Here is a 22,769-nt window from a genome sequence, read left to right as displayed (position 1 = left end):
TTGTTAATATTACATGCAATTAAATATATATAAAATGTAATTTGACAATGATTATTTATACCTCGATCTTTGGTCAAGTACTTTTAAAATTCCATTTAAAAAAATAGTGACATGGTAAAATTGAACTAAAAAACAATAAACTCACCCTTATTCATTACAGTCTAACTTTGTTGTGAAACTATAGGTTTTAACAACTAATCAACTATACAAAGAGTATGATATGAGATTTAGGAATCTTGTACACAAAAAGTGGAGAAAGTAGTTACCTTATGTATAAAGAAGAACGGTTATCTTGTCTAAGAGAATTTTTTAGGTATAATTTGTAGATAAATTTTGGACAATCATTATTACATGGACCATTTGTTTTCAAAAAAAAAAAAAAAAAATTTATATGGACCATGGTCCATACGATTGTGTGGACCATAAAGAAAAAATACATCTTTAATATATAAAATACATTATTTAAGTACTAAAAGTATATAATTTTATATATATACTATTAAATAATGTACATTCAGCCTAACTCCAAATGACTATACTTCTAATGATAGTCTAACTCCAAAATGTCACCAGACAAATTCTAAAACTACCCACTAGCCCATTAGTGCATTATAACTACCCATGATTTCCCTATACACTAATAATAATAATAGCTTATTTAATAATAATAATAATAATAATAATAATAATAATAATAATAATAACTACTACAGTAACAGCCTGAGTGTATCATGTAGAGTAGGCCAATAAAGTTTCCCAATATATTGGAAATCATATGAAGAATTAAATATAATTAATTATTCAAAAAGAAATATGGTTAATTTTATTTGAGGTTTACAATTATAAAAAAAAAAAAAAGAATTTTTAGACAAGGTAACCGACTTTGCATTATCACATATTCACATGACTCCAACATGTCTTATAACACGCTTCATCTAGCTAGCTCCTATTTTCTCCCCTTTTGAGCTTCATTTTCTTTAGGAAGAAATGATTCCAAGACTCAACCGTGTACATATAACATCTCAAAAGAAATAGTAGAACCTTTTAACTTGTAACATTGAAAAAGGATTGTAGTTTTTTTTTTTTTTTTTTCCTTTATGCCATCCATGAAGGAATTCTCACATTCTTTTATTTATTTAAGATTTACCGCATATTATCTAAACAAACGAGTATTTAATCATAATATCTTGAATTGACTAAACTTGCCAATAATAAGTACTGAAACTATCATTGTTTTATTAAAAAATTGACCAAGTCTATTGCATTTAATGATATTTTGAATTAAAATTAAATATTTTTAAGAGTTAATACCCAAAAATGCAAGCTAATGATCAAAAGTAAATAATTTTAAAATCTTGATAAACTTATTTTAATTTAAAGGAAAAATGTCCAATAGGTCCCTGAACATGACTCGTCAACTAGGTTCTTAAATTTTTAAATGTTGCAATTAAGCCCTTAAACATATTATTTGAGAGCATTGGGAAACAAAAATCGACTGGTGACCTATAATTTCAGGTCACTAGGTCTCCGGCGGGTTATCCAACGAGATTCCGACCGACGAAACGGTCATCGGTATAGTTTGGTTGCCTTCTCCGACAACCCAGGCCACTCTTCTCCTTTGTCGGAGAAGGCGAACAGATCCGGCGAAAGAGAAGAGTCGCTTTCTCCTCTGTGGGAGGAGGTGACCTGGGTCGCCTTCGCCTTCTCCTTCGCCGGAGAGGACAACCAAACGACACCAGCGACCGTTTCGCTAATGTTTTTTGTCGGAATATGGTTGAAATCTCGACGAAACTCTAGTGACCTGTAATGGTTACTATCCGGTTTTTGAATTTCAATAGTCTAAAATTATATATTTAAGAGCTTAATTGTAACCTTTTGAAAATTTAATGATCTAATTAACTTCTTAAGTAATATTCGTAAGTTTATTTGATCTTTTTTCAATTTTAAATAAATTACTTGTCAAATGATTAAAAGGGAAAATTATATTATATTTGTTTATAGATATGAAACAAAAAAAAATTATTTTAAAATAGAAAATAGTGATTTGGACTTGGACTCACCAAGAAGAAAAGAATTTGATCGAACATTCTCCGTAATGTTCAATCTTAATCCAAAGAGGAGACGGGAAGCTACTCACGTGACGTAACTGAAATACAGGGATGACTCACCGCCCAGAGCTGAGAACAGGGCCCCACCTCATCCTCAGCCCACGTGTAGCATAATCCTCAGTGCACGCGCATCTTGTCCCTACATGTTATGCCAGCTGTACTTTTAGGACATTTTTACCCCTGCATCTCGGCGTACAACATCGTTTAATGCACAAACTCCAGGCAGTTGCGGTGTTCCGAGGAGCAGGGGATCATAGTTCCCTATATAGTAAACCGCCGAGCCTTAAAAACCACCAAAATTCAATACGGGCTTTCTCGCCGGCCGTTTTAAAGGGACCGAAAAAGTTGAAAAGAGGGAAGAAAAATAAGAAATAAAGAGGAAATAAATCTGATCGTGATCGGAGGTTGCAGACGGCGATGGGGCGGGCAGGAATGGCGTTGAGCCCGTCGGCGGTGGTAGCGCTCGACCTCACCGATGCCAGAAGCTGGTGGGACCACGTCAATGACTCTCCTCTCTGGCAAGACCGTATCTTCCACGTCCTCGCTATTCTCTACGGATTCGTCGCCGCCGTTGCGCTCGTATGTAATTCGTTAATCCATTTCGGTATTGTTTGGGAATCGTTTCCGGTGTAAAAAATGTTGTAATTTTTGTTAATCTCGTAGCATTTCTTTTCTTATTATATTCAGATTGGCTAGGGTTTTATATGTCTGTCATGGAATTGGATGTGTGACGTGTTGTTGAAATGTCGAAATGGATAATCCTATTGAATCCTGAAGGGGGATTGAAATTTAATAAACAATTTGGATTGCTTAAAGGTTCTGAGAAAACTAGAAAATTCAGAACAAATTCGTTACCTAATCGATGTTGACAAGAGAACATTGACGTTGTTGGCTATTTATTATTTATTATTACTACTAGTAATAGTAATGATTTCTTGGTTTATGCCTCTAAGGAAATTCTTCATTTCTTAAATTAATAATCACGTTACGGAGTTTTTTCATTTTTTTTTTATTAAATTTCATTGAATTGTTATGAAGAAAATCTATTTTTCTTTGGATTTATTGTTTTACTAGAATGCTTTTGGTTGTGAAATCATTTTGTAAATCCTGTAGTTGTGCTTTTTTATTTTTTTTATTTTTATTTATACCAATAAATGTAGTATGTGGGTAATTGTTATACATGTGCCACTAACATTGTTTGTGTCATTGTTGAATATTGACATTCTTCAACATTTTGTGTATGTGTGTGTTTCTATGCTATGAATATGCCTTCTAATACTTGTAGTTTGACAATTTTAGGTACAACTTATTCGCATTCAAATGAGAGTGCCAGAGTATGGTTGGACCACTCAGAAAGTTTTCCATTTTCTTAATTTTGTGGTGAATGGAGGTTTGTATCTCCTTTTTTCCACTGTTAATTTCATTTCACAATTGACTATTTTTAGGCAACTGACTGCACTCTTGTATTGCCAGAGGTTCTACATTGCTGTCTTACTTCACAATTATTTCATATCATTGGCTTTTGTATTGACTGAGTTCGAATGTAACTTTTGTTTGACAAGTATAAATGTACTTTTGCAGTTCGTTCTTTGGTATTTGCTTTTCGTCGGGACATCCAAAAGTTGCACCCTGAGGTTAGACATACTCAATTTGCAAAATCATTAGTTGCTAAAGATTTGAATTTTCCATGCAGTTTGTAACTTGCTTTTCCATCTTTGGTAGATTATGCAACATGTTTTGCTTGATATGCCAAGTCTTGCGTTCTTCACAACCTATGCATTGTTAGTGTTGTTCTGGGCTGAAATATACTATCAGGTTTGTTTGATATTCGTATCTTCTTTCTGGGTATTATTCTTTTCCGGAGGATATTCTGATTTGTTTCATCTTTGCAGGCACGAGCTGTATCTACTGATGGGCTCAGGCCTACTTTCTTCACAATTAATGGTGTTGTTTATGCTATCCAGGTGATGATTCTGTACCGCCACTACACATTTAGAATTTTTTTGTTGATTGTAGAAACAAATACCAGCGTCCATATCCCCAACCAAAAAAAGTAAAAAGAAAATGCATCCAGCAAAATGAAGATTCATTTTAGACTGATAACCTTATATTATTTTTGAAGTTGTAATTAGGAGTGCACTTTTTCATAAAGTGCATGAATGACACCTATGCCCTTTGATATTGATGTTGCTTTCATACCATACTGTAGGGAAATAGAAAGAAATGGGAAGTTATGGATTTAGAAATCATTGTGGAAAGGACAAACGAATAAGCATGTGCCAAAGATGGAAAATAGTGTGTAATTTTTAGGCAACAGCATAACCGTTCAGAATGGTATTCTAGATAGGATCTAACTCTGGGTGTGGTAAGATATCTACAACATATGTTCAGGCTTTTACCCTCTATCATCAGGTCTTTTATAAAAAAAAAACTGAAGATAATATATATATATATATATATATATATATATATATATATATATATATATATATTTCAAATGAGAGCCATAATTGCTAATATATTCCTAATAAAGAACTATATTGTATACCTCAATTGAACTTTATAATGAAAACCTGGCAATCTTCACTGATGATACATTGGCACAGTTCTCCTAAAGCTTTATAATAACAACTTGGCAATATTTATTGCTTTTTATATTCATTTCTTGCTTACATGGTAGTTAACAATTTAACATAAGAGAACACCTTACTTAAATAGCTTATTGGATGAAAAAATACACATTTGCGTATACTGATATACATATGTTTATTTTTATTAATTTATTCACCACTAGATACGTAACAGGTATATGTTGGCTGATGAACTCCTCTTTTCAATGTCTTGCAGATACTTTTGTGGTTGGTTTTATGGTGGAAGCCTATGCCAGTTTTGGTCATATTGTCTAAAATGTTCTTTGCAGGTTTCTATGATACCTTGTGACATAACTGTTAAGTGTAAAGCTATACTACAATGCACTAATACATCTCAATTGCAGGTGTTTCCTTATTTGCGGCCCTGGGCTTTTTACTTTATGGTGGAAGGTATAGTCCTATTCTTTTCCTGTCATTGATCTGAATTTCCAAACTTATCTGGCCCCCACCCCCAACACACACACCCAAAAAAAGAAGAAAAAAAAATGAACTTTTGTAGGTGTCCATACAATTAAACAGTAATTTACTTTTACTAACCTTGGGTTCTTGTCTTTTGTGAAAGTTACCTTTTTCAATCTTTTCTGTGTCCCAAGAAAATTTTCCGGGAGTGAAGGGTATTCCCTTTGTGAAATGAATGATGTTATCTTCCAATAGCTGTTTCCAGAAACTTTTGACTTCACCTTTTCCTGAGAACTTCCTATTTCTGTAACATGCCAAATCTTCAAAGATTATACAATGCAACTAGCATCTTAAAGTTGTGTGAAGACAAAATATCCACAAGGAAAGCAATTTTTATCTTATAAGCCTTGATTGCAAGAATTCATGATTGTCAGGCTGATGATTCAGTATGAGACATGCAACAACTAGTGTAATTTATCTTCATGTACATACATGTCCACATGTTTGCTTCCTATGCAACTCATCTTTACCAATTTTACCTTCTTCCAGGCTTTTCCTGATGCTGCAGCGGTTTCCTGTTGAATCAAAAGGAAGACAAAAGAAGCTACAGGAGGTATTATGTCCCTTCTCCTTTTTATTGTACCTTTTTGGGTATTTCATAGAAAATTACCCCATACAGTATGCCTTTGGCAAAAATTGAAGATATGGAAACCATCTCCTAGATGATGCAATGAATAACATATACCAAAGAAAGAGAAGCATACAGCATGATTTGCTTACAGATTAAGATGTTTGGTCATTCGGCATTCTGATCTTGCCACTAAACAGTTAACATTTTCATGGCTGATCAGCCTGATGCAATCCATATTTGTTAATGTACTTGCCATGTATTTACTTATGGGCTTATGGCAGCTTACTATAAATTCCCACCTCAAAGTCTCTTGATTGCAAGATTCCTTATTATTGCTTCCTTACATTTTGACTGCTACAGGTTGGCTATGTCACAACAATTTGCTTTTCGTGCTTCCTCATCAGATGCATAATGGTGAGTTTATGTTACATTAAATATTGGCTAAATCAGGACATTATACTCCTATATTTATGCATTTGCATCACCATTCTTTTCTAATATTCTGATAAAGCCAGAGTTTTTATATGAACTGTATACAAATGAGGGTATTGTTGTGCACTGTAATTAAAGCAGTTTTTATTTTTATTTTTAATGGTGTAGCATAATGTAGTTGATAATATTAATTACTAAAATGATGCTCAAGCTACTTTATACAAAGCGCTTAATCTACTTATATACAACTGATGGGTGGATAGGAGATCTTACAGTAACAGAGTGCATGCAATACCGATTTGTTACCTGCCATTGTCTAAAACTCGTAAACATTTTCTGAGCAAACCTTGCTGCAGCACCAGCAGGAAATTGTTTTGGGCTATAATTAGCACAGCTAATTGCAGATAAGAAGTCAAGAAATGAAAGTTCATTTAAATTTTTATGTTTTTTCTTTGTTGGATGCCAAACTCTTCATGAACTTGTCCCTGTACTCTCATAAATTTCGCCAGTAATCATGAGTTTGTCTTGCCATGAGAGTATGAGACAACTTCATTAGTTCTTGTCTGATGTCACTTCTCTGATTTTATCCAGTGATTGTTAATCACAATACCTAAGCTCTTGACTTTGGAATGAAAGAGAGCTCTTAATGTGTTTGTAATATAATGATGAGAGTTTAGTCTTCGAACTCAATAGTTGAGTATACTAGCTAATATATTGTTATTTAAGGTAAAATGCTGTTTATTGCTTGGAATTTTTTGTATCCCTAATTGTAGTTGTACTGTTCTATCTTTGCCACAGATGTGCTTCGATGCATTTGATGAAGCAGCGGATCTAGAGGTTTTAGAGCATCCTATTTTAAATTTAGTGTATTACTTGGTAAGTTTACTGGCGTATGACCTTTTAATTGACTTTTTCTGTTTAATGAGAATTAGAAATGAGAAATTATTGCATTCTGCATTTTGTCTATGTGAAGAGTTTTGTGTTATGGCATTAAGTTTAGTGAGTTGTCTACATTTGGTTCTTTTTTTGGCATTAAGTTTTAAGTGTCTCGCTTTCTATCTTCCCTCTTTTAAATGTCTGAAATCTTGAAGCCTGAAAACATGGGCCAATGTTGTTGTTTAAGAAGGAAATGTTACTTGTATGTTTTGTTGGGTAATGAAATCGTTGAAACTGTTTGCAGTTGGTGGAGATATTGCCGTCTTCCCTTGTCCTTTTCATATTGAGGAAGTTGCCTCCAAAGCGCGGAATCACCCAGTACCACCCTATTCGCTGACAGGTTGGACGGTGATTAACGATGAAACGGGGTGAGTGAGATAATGGACTGGAGTTGGCCTTTTATGATGCCTATCTTACTTGGAATGGATTTAAGCGCAATCGACCCAACGCGATGCTCTCTAAGCTGCTGCCAATTTGTACATCCATTTCAAGTTATGTTCATTTTTGTATGTTTGACTTGTTTAATATTCTCCCCACGTGAGAAAAAAACCCAAAAAGAAGATAAAGAAGGAAGATAATTGCTCCTGTTGCTTTAGCTGCTGTATCGTTCATTGTTCTCTGCTGTCTTTTATCTACTCAATCAAAGTTTGTATAGTGGATTTATATTCTTTTCATCAAGGATGTCACTTTCCTTATTGTGCACTTGCTATCACAGGATCATTTCCTAATTGTTTTACCTTGAATGAAGTAGACAACTTGGATTACTGACATACGGTATATTACAGTATATTGTAAGTTTTTAATTTACTCTAAAAATGAATTTGTGATGTATTAAAAATGAATATGTATATGTGACTCACCTTGTGTAACATAGAGGTATAATAATTTGGTTATGAAAACTTTAGCTTGATAATGTCTTCCACTTACGGGAATGAACAAATTCCCGTACGTCTATACTCGTTCTGTTTTATTTGGTCTCCCATCTTGTAGAATGGACGATATTTTTTTTTATTGGGTGATGTGAACATTTGAACTTATGATACTAAATTTAAACATGTGTTCTGTCTCAATTAAAAAGTTAAGTTTATAGTTGGATTCATAATTATATTTCTAGTCTAAAGACATAATAAGTCTTAATTAAGGTTATACTTCTAATTTATGTCGGTTTTTCTGTTAATTTTGTATACATTATGATATAGAAGTATTTTATATAATTTTATTTTTAACAAAAATATCTCTATTGTTATAACTTATGTAATTTTTTTTCATTATTATTACCATATATGTACATCTTTTTATACATTCTTCAATATAGTAATAATGTAGATTAACATTATATATTGAAGTAATATAAGAAATAGTTTTAATTTAATCTAGATTTTAATAAAATGTAACCATAATTATATTTATTAATTTATCATATTTAAAATTTTATTTTAATAATGTGAATTATACCATAATTATTATCCAAATTATCAACTATATTTTAAATATAATATGAATTTTATAATTATGAATTAAAATAAAATTATATACTATTATTTTTTTAAAAATTATTTAAATATAATTAACGTTGAGTGTTAATATTGTACATATAATTTTATACATCGCGCATATAAAATACTAGTGTATATTACATGCTCTAACATGATTAACATATGACAAACGGTGACAAGACGCATGTGTTATCTGCAATGGGGATTTGTCTTGAAGCAATGAAACAACAAGAATCAGATGGGATCGATCGCAACAGAAAGAAGGTTGCGTTATGCATGTTCTTAACCAAGAAATTCAATTTTCTGAAGGACAACAAGGACAATAATACTTGCATGTTCGCCCACAACGGTGCAACGTATTTTAATTTTATTTGTTTCCGTTCAGTTGGTGATAAGATAACGAGATATTTTAACAGGTTCAATAATAGACTCGTGCGTTTAACGAGACTACTCAACGGGTCTATTGAATCCGCTGGAAAGCTTGTGCTCACTAGATAATTGTGTAACCCGTTGTTGTGTGTAGGTCCGGATTTTGGGCTGTGCAAGCTGGGCTACCGCACAGGGCCCCAAATTTTAGAGGGGCCCCAAATTTTAGAAGCTCAATATTTTATTTTTACCTAGTTAGTTTAGAAATAAAAATTAAAAGTTTTTAATTAAATTTAAAAGGCTTTATAAAGAAAATGGTAGGAACATGTATTTATTGTATTTTAACTTTGAGGTCTAAGGTTCAAAACTTGTGCACACTATTATTATTATTCCATAATATGTCTATTTTTACATGTGCGTTGCACGGAAAAGATTTGTTATAATCTTTAAATTATAACAACGAATATTATATAGTACAATTGATGAAATGGGTTGTATCGATTATGTTTTTTTTTTTTTTATGTTATCCTTGCTTGAATTCGAGCAAATAATTGTCCAATTATCCGTGCAGTGCGCGTGCAATGTGCGTGCGATGCATGGATATATATATATATTTTTTGGTTATATTTTTAGATAATAAAATTACGGTATTAGTTTTAAAGATTTTAATTTTGGTAGGGCCTTAGTTATTTACCCGAATAGGGCCACAAAAATCTAAAAACCGACCCTGCCAAAACATAACATCGTCATTCATACACCTCAACTCAGAAATCACAACTTTTCAATTGATATTCATTCATTCATAATAAAAATATTCTTACAAATTCGTTTATCCTAATCTATCTTACAACAAGCCAAGAGAATACGACATATACTAATGCCAGAATACATACTAGGCTATGAATTATGGGAATCAACATCATAAGAACAAATTGACTACAAATGTACTCCATACTACGTCCTACTCTCGCCACCTCCAAAGGATATGCGCGAGCACTCCAACCATGAGGACCTCCTACTATAGCAAGAGAGACATAGCTGAGTATTATAACAAAAACTATTATTTTGTATGTATGCTTCAATATGCCGGTCTCAGCATTACCGGCAAGTCTCAAAACTATAGTCAACCCCAGCTGTAATACAAGAAATTACATATATATATATATATATATATATATATATATATATATATATATATATATATATTACAGTTTCACACGTTCTTAAATTAATTAAATATAATAAGCAACATAGAATAATATTTAAAATAATGAAAAATCTGACAAACTGACAAAGTCAGGCAAGATAGAGCGACGATCATCCTTCTCCCAAAACACGGGATAAGATAAAAAGTACAAATAATAGTAGTAACAAGTACAACTATGCCCCCTACTAGAAAAGAAAGAAATGGCAAGGAGAATGGCAGGGAGCCTGACCCTATAGATTCAAAGGAAAAGGGGATTAAGACTAGTGGCCCTAACCCTAGAAACTGGGGAAACATAGAGGAACCAATCCTATGTAGGGAGACAGACTGATGTGAGTGCATCAACACCATGAAAGGTCGATACGACTCAGTAGTGTGTCTAGCAAGCTCGGATTTTGGGCTGTGCAAGCTGGGCTACCGCACAGGGCCCCAAATTTTAGAAGCTCAATATTTTATTTTTACCTAGTTAGTTTAGAAATAAAAATTAAAAGTTTTTAATTAAATTTAAAAGGCTCTATAAAGAAATGGTAGGAACATGTATTTATTGTATTGTAATTGTAACTTTGAGGTCTAAGGTTCCAAACTTGTGCACACTATTATTATTATTCCATAATATGTTTATTTTTACACGTGCGTTACACGGAAAAGATTTGTTATAATCTTTAAATTATAACGAATATTATATATTGCAATTGATGAAATGTGTTGTATCGATTATGTTTTTTATGTTATCCTTGCTTGAATTCGAGCAAATAATTGTCCAACTATCTGTGCAGTGCGCGTGCGATGCACGGATATATATATATATATATATATATATATATATATATATATATATTTGTTATATATTTAGATAATAAAATTACGGTATTAGTTTTAAAGATTTTAATTTTGATAGGACCTTATTTATTTACCTTAACAGGGCCACAAAAATCTAAAAATCGACCCTGATTGTGTGTTGTGTGTTATGCAACGTATTTCTGGGATTAGTTGTTGGGTTCCTAATTTACTGATTTGCTCTTAGTTATTAAATTATCCGTATGCGCTTGAAATTTTGGAAATTAGTCACAAATCTGGGATCAACATCTGGCCACTGATTTTGCAAAATCTATGTTCAGATAAATATAATTTATTTGGAAGAGACTAAGTTAAAAAGAAAAATCTCACTGCGAAATGGAATAATAGAATGGTTGACTTTCACATTTTCCCCGGGGTTGGGTTCCAAAAATTATAAAATAATGAGACAAATTAAAATAGCATTGTATATTTGTATCAACAATTACTGTCTTTATTTACCAATATGACACCAGTATACCACGACACTATTTATTAAAAATCTCATACAATAAAATATTGTCCATACTTATAAGCCAATATCATTTTACTTAATTGACATTACCAGTTTATCTATACTTTGATATTAAATTAATATATTGTTGGCAAGAAAATAGGGAAGGCTACGGGAAGTTACATACCCCGGGGGTCAATAATCTCCCTAAGAAAGGATGATTGCAGGGAATCAATAAATAAGAAATAAATAGGCATGACACAAGATATTTAACGTGGAAACCAATACGGTGAAAACCATGGCCTTTTAGGCTAAGTCAAGCCGTAATCCACTAAGTTGTAGGTGTAGTACATGTACATAGGTAAGTCCATAGCCATGAAATATATGGAAGAAGAAAGAATATGTATGTAGAAGAGAGATTTTATGTTTGAGACTGGCGTGAGCTTCCTCTGTCTTCCTGAGCCTTTATATAATATCACCTTTCTGAAGTTGCAATCTCCCCTAATATTAAGGCCACGTAATGTTTCTATTTTCTTGGCCTGACTCTTTCTTCTCTGACTGCATCTTCCCTCATAAATAATTATAATTAATATAGCAATATTATATTATTCCATCAGTTGGTGTTAATATGATGTTACAATCCCAACATTCAATCGTAGGTGCAATATAACGAGATTGGGGGTGAGTTTGGCTGAGCGCTTCAGTCGATCTCTTCCTTTAGCCAATCTGGTTCAACTCGCTAATACAATCTGATCCGCTATATTCGTTAACACAATCCGCTAGCCGTAAAATGCTGATTGCCAAACAAGCCCATAAAACCATCCATTGTTTTCATTGTTGTGGTTGTAATCATCATCATTTAATTTGCTTAATATGATCAATATGTAAAATTACACTAAATCAATCAATATAGTTATAACCATTTGTGTATTAACATCAATCAAATATCAAATATGACTTAATTACAATAACTTTTAAATAAACAAAAACTAGATATAAAACAACAAAAATGAAAAAAAATAATATACTCTGATCTCAGCAAAACTCAAACTCGATCTTAAGCTGATATGTTTTACCACTATTGATTAGGAAGCTAGGCTAAGGAGGAAACTAGCCATCATATTCGAGTATAGGGACCACAAATCTTAGTGGAGCAAGACAAATGAACAACTAATTCTAATTAATTAATTATGAAATTTGACACCAATTAACATATAATAATATATATGTACTCTCCTATACAAAATGGGTACAAGTCCAATTCATTCCCACTACTAATTAACAAAGGGATCACAACACAATGACAAGATGTATTAATTCAATAATTAATTAAACAATTAATTAATAATGTTAATAAGAGGTGATTGGGGGAGATAAAACAAGCAAATACAACTTTGAGAACAACTTTCCACGGCAAACACATCATAGTATAATGACAAAGAATGGTCGTGTGGCCATTGTTTTGTCTTTACATATTTTAATGTATATGTTTATTGTTAATTATATTAATGAAAAATTAAAGCATTGATTGATTGCAGAATTTTGGACAGATGTCTGTCTGCTGATTAATCCAACTTTTCCCAAACAATTAATTTTAAAAGCCAACTATGGATACGATTAGACCTTCCACTACGTACGTTAATGGAGAGATTAAAAATTTTCATATTGGGTTTTGGGTTGTGATGATGTATGTCTAATTCAATCACCTAATTTTCACTTCATTTTTATTTTATTGAACTTAATTAATTAAACATAATTATATTCTTTAATTTCATTTCCTTTCGTGGGGTTTTATCTTGGTCTAGATAGGGCAATCTTTATGTTTGAATATATTAGAATTGATTTTTTATTTTATTTTATTTATTTTTGGTTTTGTTTTGTTTTTGATACGTCAAAACAAGAATCATGCTCTGGTCGACTGGCCATGGTAAATTATATTGTGTATTACGGGGTCTATTTTATATGTTTATATGGCGGACCATTATACGTGTTTATTTTTAATATATTATATCTTCATTTTTAGTAGATTTATTATACTTTCAACCGAAGGAGGCTGAAGCGATGGGTGTGAGAGAAATTCTAAGTTGGCTGAAGGTGATGGGTGTGGACTGTGTCGACGTTGAGATGGATGCCCATCAGGTTGTCATGGTCGTTCGAGCTGAACCTTAGAGTTCTTCATTTGTCCTTCGTGCCGCTAATATTGTTGCTCGGGAGGCCGTTTTCTTGTCAGGTTGCGGCGAGTAGCTTATCACTATGACTACATTTATTGCCGATGTCTTAAGTTCTAAGTTAATTAATTGATCAATTTTTTTACTTAAAGTAAATCTTAATACATGTTCATTTTTAATGTATTGCAAATCAAAATAATTATATATTAGCGATTTATCTTATTTTGTGAACCTTAATCCATGATATATAACTATATAAGCATTACTCAAGCTACAACACCATAAACAGCAGACAAAATAGGCTTAATGGCATGTAAAACGTGACATCATGACGGATAAAAAAACATTTATTGCCAAATGCCAAGTAGTCTACTTAGTTATTTGATTAGCTTAGCTCAATGGTTCAGTAGACAGTATTTGAGAAAAGATATTCGGTTCTCTTAAGAGTATGAGTTATGGAAATAGTATTTGAATTTGAGAGTCTGAAAGATTTTAGGAAAACAAAAGATCCTTAGCTAGCAAATATCCATGTAGAGTTGAATATTTTGTGGATAACAATTGGTTTAATTTGGTCACAAATTAGCACGCGGTTGCAACGTTTTGACTAAAAACGCGTGTCCCATTTAAAAAAAAAAATTTCAGGTTCGATTCCCGCCAATAGCATTTTTTGTGCATAATTTGAATTATATATCCACAATTTCATAACTATATATCCACAGTGAATGAAAAACACAAAATCCAGAATGAATGAACTAAATATCCATAAATTGATAACTATATATCTACAAATTCATAACTATATATCCACAATAATGCTGTTGAGGGGAATTGAAACTGAATATTTTTTTTAAATGAGACGCGCGTTTTTAGTCAAAACGACGTCGTTTTTGCAACCGTGTGCACCATGCATAGTGCACACGGTTGCACAACATAACTATTGTAATTTGGTGGTGTATATATAAATGGTAAAAGAATATATTGTAAATCTTTTCACTAATATAATAATTCGCGAGTACAATTAAAGGCTTTTTCTATTGGTATGTCAGGAAGGAATTAGGAGGGTGTTTGATAGCCAAAATATAAAAGGAATATGTTTATTATCTTTTAAATTTTTCATTTATACTGGATCTAAACTAATATTGATGGACTTAAAATAGATTTATTAAGGGAATAGTGGAGATTTATTTTATCAATATTGCAAGTCCATTAAAAAATAGTTAAGACGAAAATAGAAATTAAAGCAAACTAATTTCTAAGTAATCACTTATTAAACATATAATCATAAATCAAGATTACATATTCATTATGTCGCTATGTACTATAACTTCATCACACGATTATAGAAAAATATACTAAAAAATATATTAATATGGGTATCATTTAAAAGATCTAAATGAGATATTTCTAATAATTTATTTTGTAACAGTGATTTTATTTATTAAAAAATAGATTGAGAATATTATGTTTAAGTAATAATGACAAATTAATGTCATTTTAATGAACCTATTGTATTGTTAAAATGAATATGCACTCATATTTAATAAATCTAAATTTTTAATAAACATTCGTCAATGTTATAATAATGAATCTATCATGGTCAAAATAAATTTACATTATTATAATAATGAACCATATATATGGGCTATATTGCATCATGGGCTATATATGGTCACATGGTAAGAGAAAAAAGTTATAAAATAGTAACACATCCTCCAAAAAACAAAAGAAAACAAACAAAAAATAAAGGGAAAATGACACTTCTTCCCCTGAGTTATATACTTATAGTACTTTTCTCCCTCAATTATTTAAGTAAACACATTAGCCCCCTCAATTATTCTAAAAGTGGTGCTTTTTCCCTCTGATATATTAAATTGACATTTCTATCCTTAAAGTAAACATTTTATTTATTTTACCTCTCCAACAAATTGTTGCGTATACGTAGGGATGACCACGGTTCGGTTTGAACTGAACCGGACACTAAAGCAATCGAATTAAAAGTATCCGGTTATGATTCAAATCTAAAACCCAATATTTAGATGTCAATTTATTAAAATTATGTATAAAAAATTTGAATCTTGAACCGTAAACCGGCGATTCCGGATCGGGTTCGCGATTTTGAACTGTCTTTATTTTAAAATTTTAGTTTTTATTTTAAAATAGTCTAAATTCAACAATAAATGTATTTTATTTTTTTTTAGTTCGGAACATGAACAGTCCGTTCCGATTCACGATTTTAATAAACTCTAAATATCGGGTTTCGATTCAAAATTGTAATTGGAATATTTCGGTTTGGTTGCTATAGTGTTTGTTTGGTTTGAACCAAATTATGGTCATAATTTGTTGGAGAAAAAAAATAAATGAATTATTTATTTTAAGGGTAAATATGTCCATTTAACATTTCAGGGGGAAAAATAGCCACTTCAATAATTCAGGAAAAAAAATGCTATAGGTATATAACTCGGGGGAAAAAGTGTCATTTTCCCAAAAATCAATTCACAACGCAAACACGAGTGAATAGTGCTAGCATTTTCTATCTTATTTTTCAAATGAAAAATTATTTCAAAACTACTTTGACTAGAAAAGTTAGGAAAAAATATAATGGAAAGATGGTTTCTATTTTAATTTCCAAATGAAAAACAATCCACTCAAATATAATAATGGAGTATTTAGTAAATAGCTGTAGCTGATTGGATTAATGAGTTTAACTAGTTTGATAGCATTAGCTGATTGTAGACAGATATTTGGTAAATTAGCTGTTAGCTGATAGTTGATTATTTGCAAAATGACTTTCTAAAAAATCTGATTAAAAAAGCTATTTTGAGCAGCTTTTTGAATTTGAGTATTTTGGAGCAATAAGCTGTTACAAAAAAAACTAATTAATCAAACACTTATATTGATTGTTTAACCAAATCAAATAGTTAATAGTGGTCAAATAAGTCAAAATTGACTGATAAACTAACTATGTTACCAAACATGGTCTATATTTAATTTTAAATCTTTTAAAATTTAAAGTTTTTACATTCACTAAATATGCGCAATTGTTTTATTTTCTCATTTAAAAATATTTAATGTTGAACAAAAAAAAAAAGGTTTTTATTATTTATGTTTCTAGAAACATACTTTCAAAAAAAAAATGTTTCTAGAAAACAAGCCCTCGGTGCTTGTACTATTATTAGCAAATACTCAACGTGCATTACACCATGCCGGCAAGTTGAGTCCAGGCCTAGTGGAATTTAATTTCAACAAATGTACATTTTATGAGTGAACAATTTTACATTTTTACTAAAAGTTATTATATTTTCATTAATGCTTTTTAATGAACACATAATATTTTTATAATACTTGTTGACTCATAAATACTTTTTGTGAAAATGTATAGAGTATTACATATTTAAAATCTATTTTATGTGAGACGATTTTATACGAGTTTTTGTATTTAGGAAATACATACTTAAATTCTTTTTTATTTATGAAAATAACCATGAAACGTCTTATGAAATTTTCGTATAGTTCTTATAAGGATATCTGTCCAAAACGTAGAAACACTCTACCTTGAAAGTTTTCCCATCCAAAACTTAGAAACACTTACATGGCGTTTGGTTGAAGGGAATTTAAATTCCTTTCCCACTTAATTCCCACCTAATTCCAAAGGCCACAAAATTTCCTTGTTTGGTTGAAACTTGAAAGGAATTGTAATTCCTCCATTTTCATGGAATTAAAATCCCATGCCCCCCCTGATTTTAGGAAGAACAAAAAGATAATGATGAGTTAAAATTATCCCTTCCTTTTTTTAACCTAAAATTAATGTCTAACAACAACAATGGTCATTTTTGACTTTATACTACTTATTCCCTTTCAATTCCCATGTATACCAAACATTGGAATTGAAATTTCCAGTAATTTCTATTCCTGTAAACCAAACACTGGAATTTAACTTCCCACTTTATTCTCAGTAATTCATCTCTCATGAAATTGCAATTCCTTTCCCACGTAATTCCCCCTCTCCAACCAAATGACCTGTTAGCCTTGAAACTTAAGTTGAATGGCTTTCAAATTAGCAAATCCGAGACTCTCGGACATCAAGTAAAACCATTACTTGAGGGTGTGCAAGAGAAGTAAATTAAATCGCATTAGAAAAACCATGTATAACAGACTCAATCGAGATGATGTTGGCAGGAATCGAATTTATGACCTTTTGGTATAAGTTAGTATCATGTTCTGGCGCTTTCACCGTACCCTTTCAGGTCTTATAAAATACCATTAATACTATGGTAAAAAGTAGGATAACATATAAATTTGTAATTTACCATTACTTGAGGGTGTGCAAGAGAAGTAAATTAAATCGCATTAGAAAAACCATGTATAACAGACTCAATCGAGATGATGTTGGCAGGAATCGAATTTATGACCTTTTGGTATAAGTTAGTATCATGTTCTGGCGCTTTCACCGTACCCTTTCAGGTCTTATAAAATACCATTAATACTATGGTAAAAAGTAGGATAACATATAAATTTGTAATTTACCATTACTTGAGGGTGTGCAAGAGAAGTAAATTAAATCGCATTAGAAAAACCATGTATAACAGACTCAATCGAGATGATGTTGGCAGGAATCGAATTTATGACCTTTTGGTATAAGTTAGTATCATGTTCTGGCGCTTTCACCGTACCCTTTCAGGTCTTATAAAATACCATTAATACTATGGTAAAAAGTAGGATAACATATAAATTTGTAATTTACCATTACTTGAGGGTGTGCAAGAGAAGTAAATTAAATCGCATTAGAAAAACCATGTATAACAGACTCAATCGAGATGATGTTGGCAGGAATCGAATTTATGACCTTTTGGTATAAGTTAGTATCATGTTCTGGCGCTTTCACCGTACCCTTTCAGGTCTTATAAAATACCATTAATACTATGGTAAAAAGTAGGATAACATATAAATTTGTAATTTACCATTACTTGAGGGTGTGCAAGAGAAGTAAATTAAATCGCATTAGAAAAACCATGTATAACAGACTCAATCGAGATGATGTTGGCAGGAATCGAATTTATGACCTTTTGGTATAAGTTAGTATCATGTTCTGGCGCTTTCACCGTACCCTTTCAGGTCTTATAAAATACCATTAATACTATGGTAAAAAGTAGGATAACATATAAATTTGTTTCAAATTACATATGATACCACATAAATGTGTGGACTAAGGATAAATGGGTGTCACAATCAAGTGTATTTAAGGTTAATTGATTGGATAATGCTGTAAAAAAGTAAAAAGTAAAAAAAAAAAGAAGTTAATATTTGTGTATTGTTGTCTTCCTGCACCCTCTCATTTTGATCCAGAACAATTAAAGCAGTCCACTCACCACTTTAGTGTATTTCTTGTGGCTGCAATTCATTAGTCTATACCTAATAGATTGCGTATGAATATATTTTCCATTTTTTAAAATTATTTTCCTTCTAAAAAAGTTTTAACCATTTTGAGGGTGACACCTTTGTTTGTTAAAGACCCTAAAAGCTTTTTCTTTGTTGATACATTATAAAATTTAAGAGACGCGTTTGGTCCGTTTTAAAGTTAGGGTGTATATATTATCAACTTCAAGAATTATAAAGTTGGTTGTATGTTGTTTATTAATAAAAGATTGTTGTCAATGTCCATTGAATTGTATTTTTTAATTTTATGATAAAATACATGAACTTACCAATGAACTTAGTCCACTTTGACATGCTCCAAAAGAGTTTGATTAAATTAAAGCCACCTAACTTATCATTTTTTTTTGTTCAATATGATAAGAAATGTAATTAAATTAAGATCAGAGTTAATTCTAATTTTCGTCGTAGATTTATATGTGATCGTCCACATTTAGTCATTCTTTTTAAAGATTTTTATCTTTGGTCATAGTATTATTGTAGCATGACCATTTTTGTCATCCGTCAACAAAATTGTTGAAATGTCGTTAAATACAAAGATATTTTGTATATTTTTTTAAATACAAAATGGGTTGACCCGCTAATATATACATATATACATACATACATACATACATATATATATATATATATATATATATATATTAAAAATTTATAATTGAAGACCTAAATGCCATTGTATTTTACGAAATTTAAATGATTTCAGTAATGGAGGACAAAAAAATAGTCATACCATAATAATATTAGGACTAAAGATAGATGTTCTAAAAAAAAAAAGATTAAAAGTGTATTACCATTTACCACCCATAAATGTAGGACAAAAAATGAAATTAACTTTTAAATTAATTACAACTATAATTATTTTGGTTGATGTGATTAATAAAGTGTCAAATATAATTGCAATAATCAATAATAGTACTCATTAACAAAGAATGAAGAATAAGCCACCTTCTATAGAGATGGTAGTAAAAGATACAAATTAAAGTAATACTACATTTTGATATGAAATTATTTGACTGGTTCCATTGAGTATGTTTGATATAAGGAATGGAGCAGAGCGGGGTGGTTCGGGCCCAAGAATGTTTTTGTACATATAAATGTACATGTCATAAATATGTTATTTATATTTTAAGTGTTTGATCACCATCACAATTAATACAAGAATAACTCTGCTCGCCTGCTCGGGGAAGCTAATAACCTAATCTCACGTCGGAAGTCTCAAACTTAACAAAAGTAACAACAGCTTTCACCTAGTTGCCTAACCTATCATTGATGGCTGACTTTGTGTACATAATGGAGCATGTACAACCTTATCTTATGTTATAAGAAGTAATTAATAAACATGGAGTTACATATATATAATGTGTACGTTTGTTTGTTGTCGGGATAAAAAGCTAAAAGAGATAAAGGAATTGAATACAAAATAGTAGCCTTAGTTTAAGCAATCTGATAATACACACAAGTCACTTGCAGACCAATGATATTTTTTTTTTTTTTTTTAAAGGTCATCATAACTGCAAGTTTAATTTGCAACTTTATTGTGTTGTACATGTTATTAGGATATATAACAAGACTGCTACTTGGCAGCTACTACATAGACATGGGGTCTTTTTAATACGCTTTATTCTTTTTGTATGACTTGTGGTCCTGTGACTATTGGAGTGTTGAAAAGGGTATGAGGTAAGAGACAATGAAGAGAGAATAAGTAAAAAAGATAAATTTGCCCTCGTCATTTTAGCCATTAAAAAATTCTGACTATTTCTCGCAGGTAATTTGGCCGGAGGGACTGAAATTGAGAAAAATTGAATAATAACATTATTAAATTGACAGTTTTGAAACTCGTGGATGTAATTAACAACAACCCAATAGTCATAAGATCAAAAGTGAAATTTTCTTCTATTAATCTATTATGCAGGAATAAAGTTTACCCAATGCATACCATCAGGTAATTGCTGCAAAAAACAAAAAATTCTAACTATGCTCATATACCCATACTATGTATGAAATAGAACTATTTTATTTAGGTAATAAAAGATTCAAACATCAATTTAACCACATGATATCTAAAAATTGGTTTTAATTGTTCTAATTAGTCCTACGCAAACTATGTTGATTGTCGTTTAGTGCATAGGATTTAAAGAAAATGATGGTGGTAAAAGATGAGGATCGAAAATGATGATAGAAATGAGTTGGACAGCTACTCAACTAGTTTCCTTTTGGCATTTTAATTGTATTGACATATGAATGGAAGTCCATACCGTATGAATGTATAATGAATATTTGAGTATAATGGACTAATGTTTTAATTAAAGGTAAATACGGGATAAACCCTAATCGAATTGATCAGATAGTTAGTTTGGTAATTACAAGATTTCAATTTTGATTTTTATGAGAGTTGCTTATTGGCTTTCTTGGTTTGAGTCGGTAACTATGCGCAACTTAAGTTGATTTAACTCCTTATGGTACGGTCCTTTGTCGATTAGAATTACAAGACTGATTTCATTCAAAGTATACCTTTGGATAGCAACCGTAAATTTTACTGTAAATCAAATTAGTTAAAGGTATATAACATTAATTATGCAAATTATATTACTTTGATTATATATTTGTTCCTCTACAATGGATTCACACAAGGCCTTGAGGAGGTAGCATACCGCATGCAATGCCAGTTTCTTTGTCTTTTCAAATGCATTTTGACTTTGGGATAACCAAATTGTCCCATCTAATCGGACTATACATTTTGTAGAACGTGCAGTGAATGTACCATTTCGATCATTTCATTTGAATATTTGATTTAAATAATAGAGTATTGAAACTATTTTATTGCATTTAATTTATCATCATTTATATAATTAATTAATTAATAATTAAACCATATTGACGAAGTATTAGTAATTACTAATTAGTCTAATCTAAGTGGTCCAGTCTAATAAATATTGTTAGATCTAATTGAGTGTTCAAGATCCAAAAGTCCATCAGAGGCCACACCATGCCTCTGATCAGTCATTATTGTATTTACACTAGAGCTACATAGACTAGAAGTCACTTTAGTTTCTATTGTCTAATTTTTGTATGATATAAATAATAGTTCAATACATTATACAATAACCGAAATTTTAACATTTTAAGTTATTACTCTACCACATTACCTATATTTAATTACCTTATTATTCAATTATCTTCGATCAATATTATACATAGTATTTTCAAAGGAAAATGAGACTTTTAGTGCTTCAATTATAAGGGTATAGTACAACGGACTCAATCCTCCAAGTATAAGTTCCCATAGTTTTAGTTACCTTATATATTTACCTATATTTAATTACCTTATTATTCAGTTATCTTCGATCAATATTATACAGAGTATTTTCAAAAGAAAATGAGACTTTTACTATTTTTTTTTGTCTTAAAACCTAATTTCTCAAGGTTAAACTTGTAAGCTGATCTCAGTTATACTTCTCTTCCCATATTTTCATCATATCCAATAGACAGACTATATATTGAGATTTTTTTTTTAAAAAAACATAATTTTCTTTCGAATCAATGGTTGCAACCCAAATAACTAGAATGTATAATTTGCTGCCCTCGATGGGGAGAGAAGGGAAATATGTGTGGGGAGGGGGGGGGGGGAGGGGGGGGGGCGAAGGAGGCGAGAAGATT

At 31.2% G+C, this 22,769-nt stretch overlaps 1 protein-coding gene and 1 long non-coding RNA gene across 2 annotated transcripts; one reads left to right on the top strand and one right to left on the bottom strand.

Moving 5' to 3' along the window:
- The first annotated feature begins 2,349 nt into the window (after positions 1 to 2,349).
- LOC109185908 (tobamovirus multiplication protein 3) lies at positions 2,350 to 7,843 on the top strand. The gene is made up of 11 exons (XM_019335887.1): positions 2,350 to 2,687; positions 3,408 to 3,498; positions 3,690 to 3,742; positions 3,831 to 3,923; positions 4,001 to 4,072; positions 4,956 to 5,028; positions 5,104 to 5,149; positions 5,708 to 5,771; positions 6,150 to 6,203; positions 7,020 to 7,097; positions 7,402 to 7,843. Exons 1-11 carry the CDS (start codon positions 2,526 to 2,528, stop codon positions 7,492 to 7,494), a joined length of 879 nt encoding a protein of 292 aa, XP_019191432.1. The 5' UTR covers positions 2,350 to 2,525; the 3' UTR covers positions 7,495 to 7,843.
- Positions 5,796 to 5,982, bottom strand: LOC109185909. Its single transcript, XR_002055067.1, has 2 exons — positions 5,923 to 5,982; positions 5,796 to 5,842 (listed from the first exon to the last, which is right to left on the bottom strand). It is a non-coding gene; the product is annotated as an uncharacterized LOC109185909 (long non-coding RNA).
- Positions 7,844 to 22,769: the final 14,926 nt, after the last annotated feature.

Source organism: Ipomoea nil, unplaced genomic scaffold, assembly GCF_001879475.1.
Source record: "Ipomoea nil cultivar Tokyo-kokei standard unplaced genomic scaffold, Asagao_1.1 scaffold1361, whole genome shotgun sequence".
Taxonomy (NCBI): Eukaryota; Viridiplantae; Streptophyta; class Magnoliopsida; order Solanales; family Convolvulaceae; genus Ipomoea; species Ipomoea nil.
The sequence above is the reverse complement of the archived record's forward strand: the minus strand, read 5'-3'. Positions and strand labels throughout refer to the sequence as shown.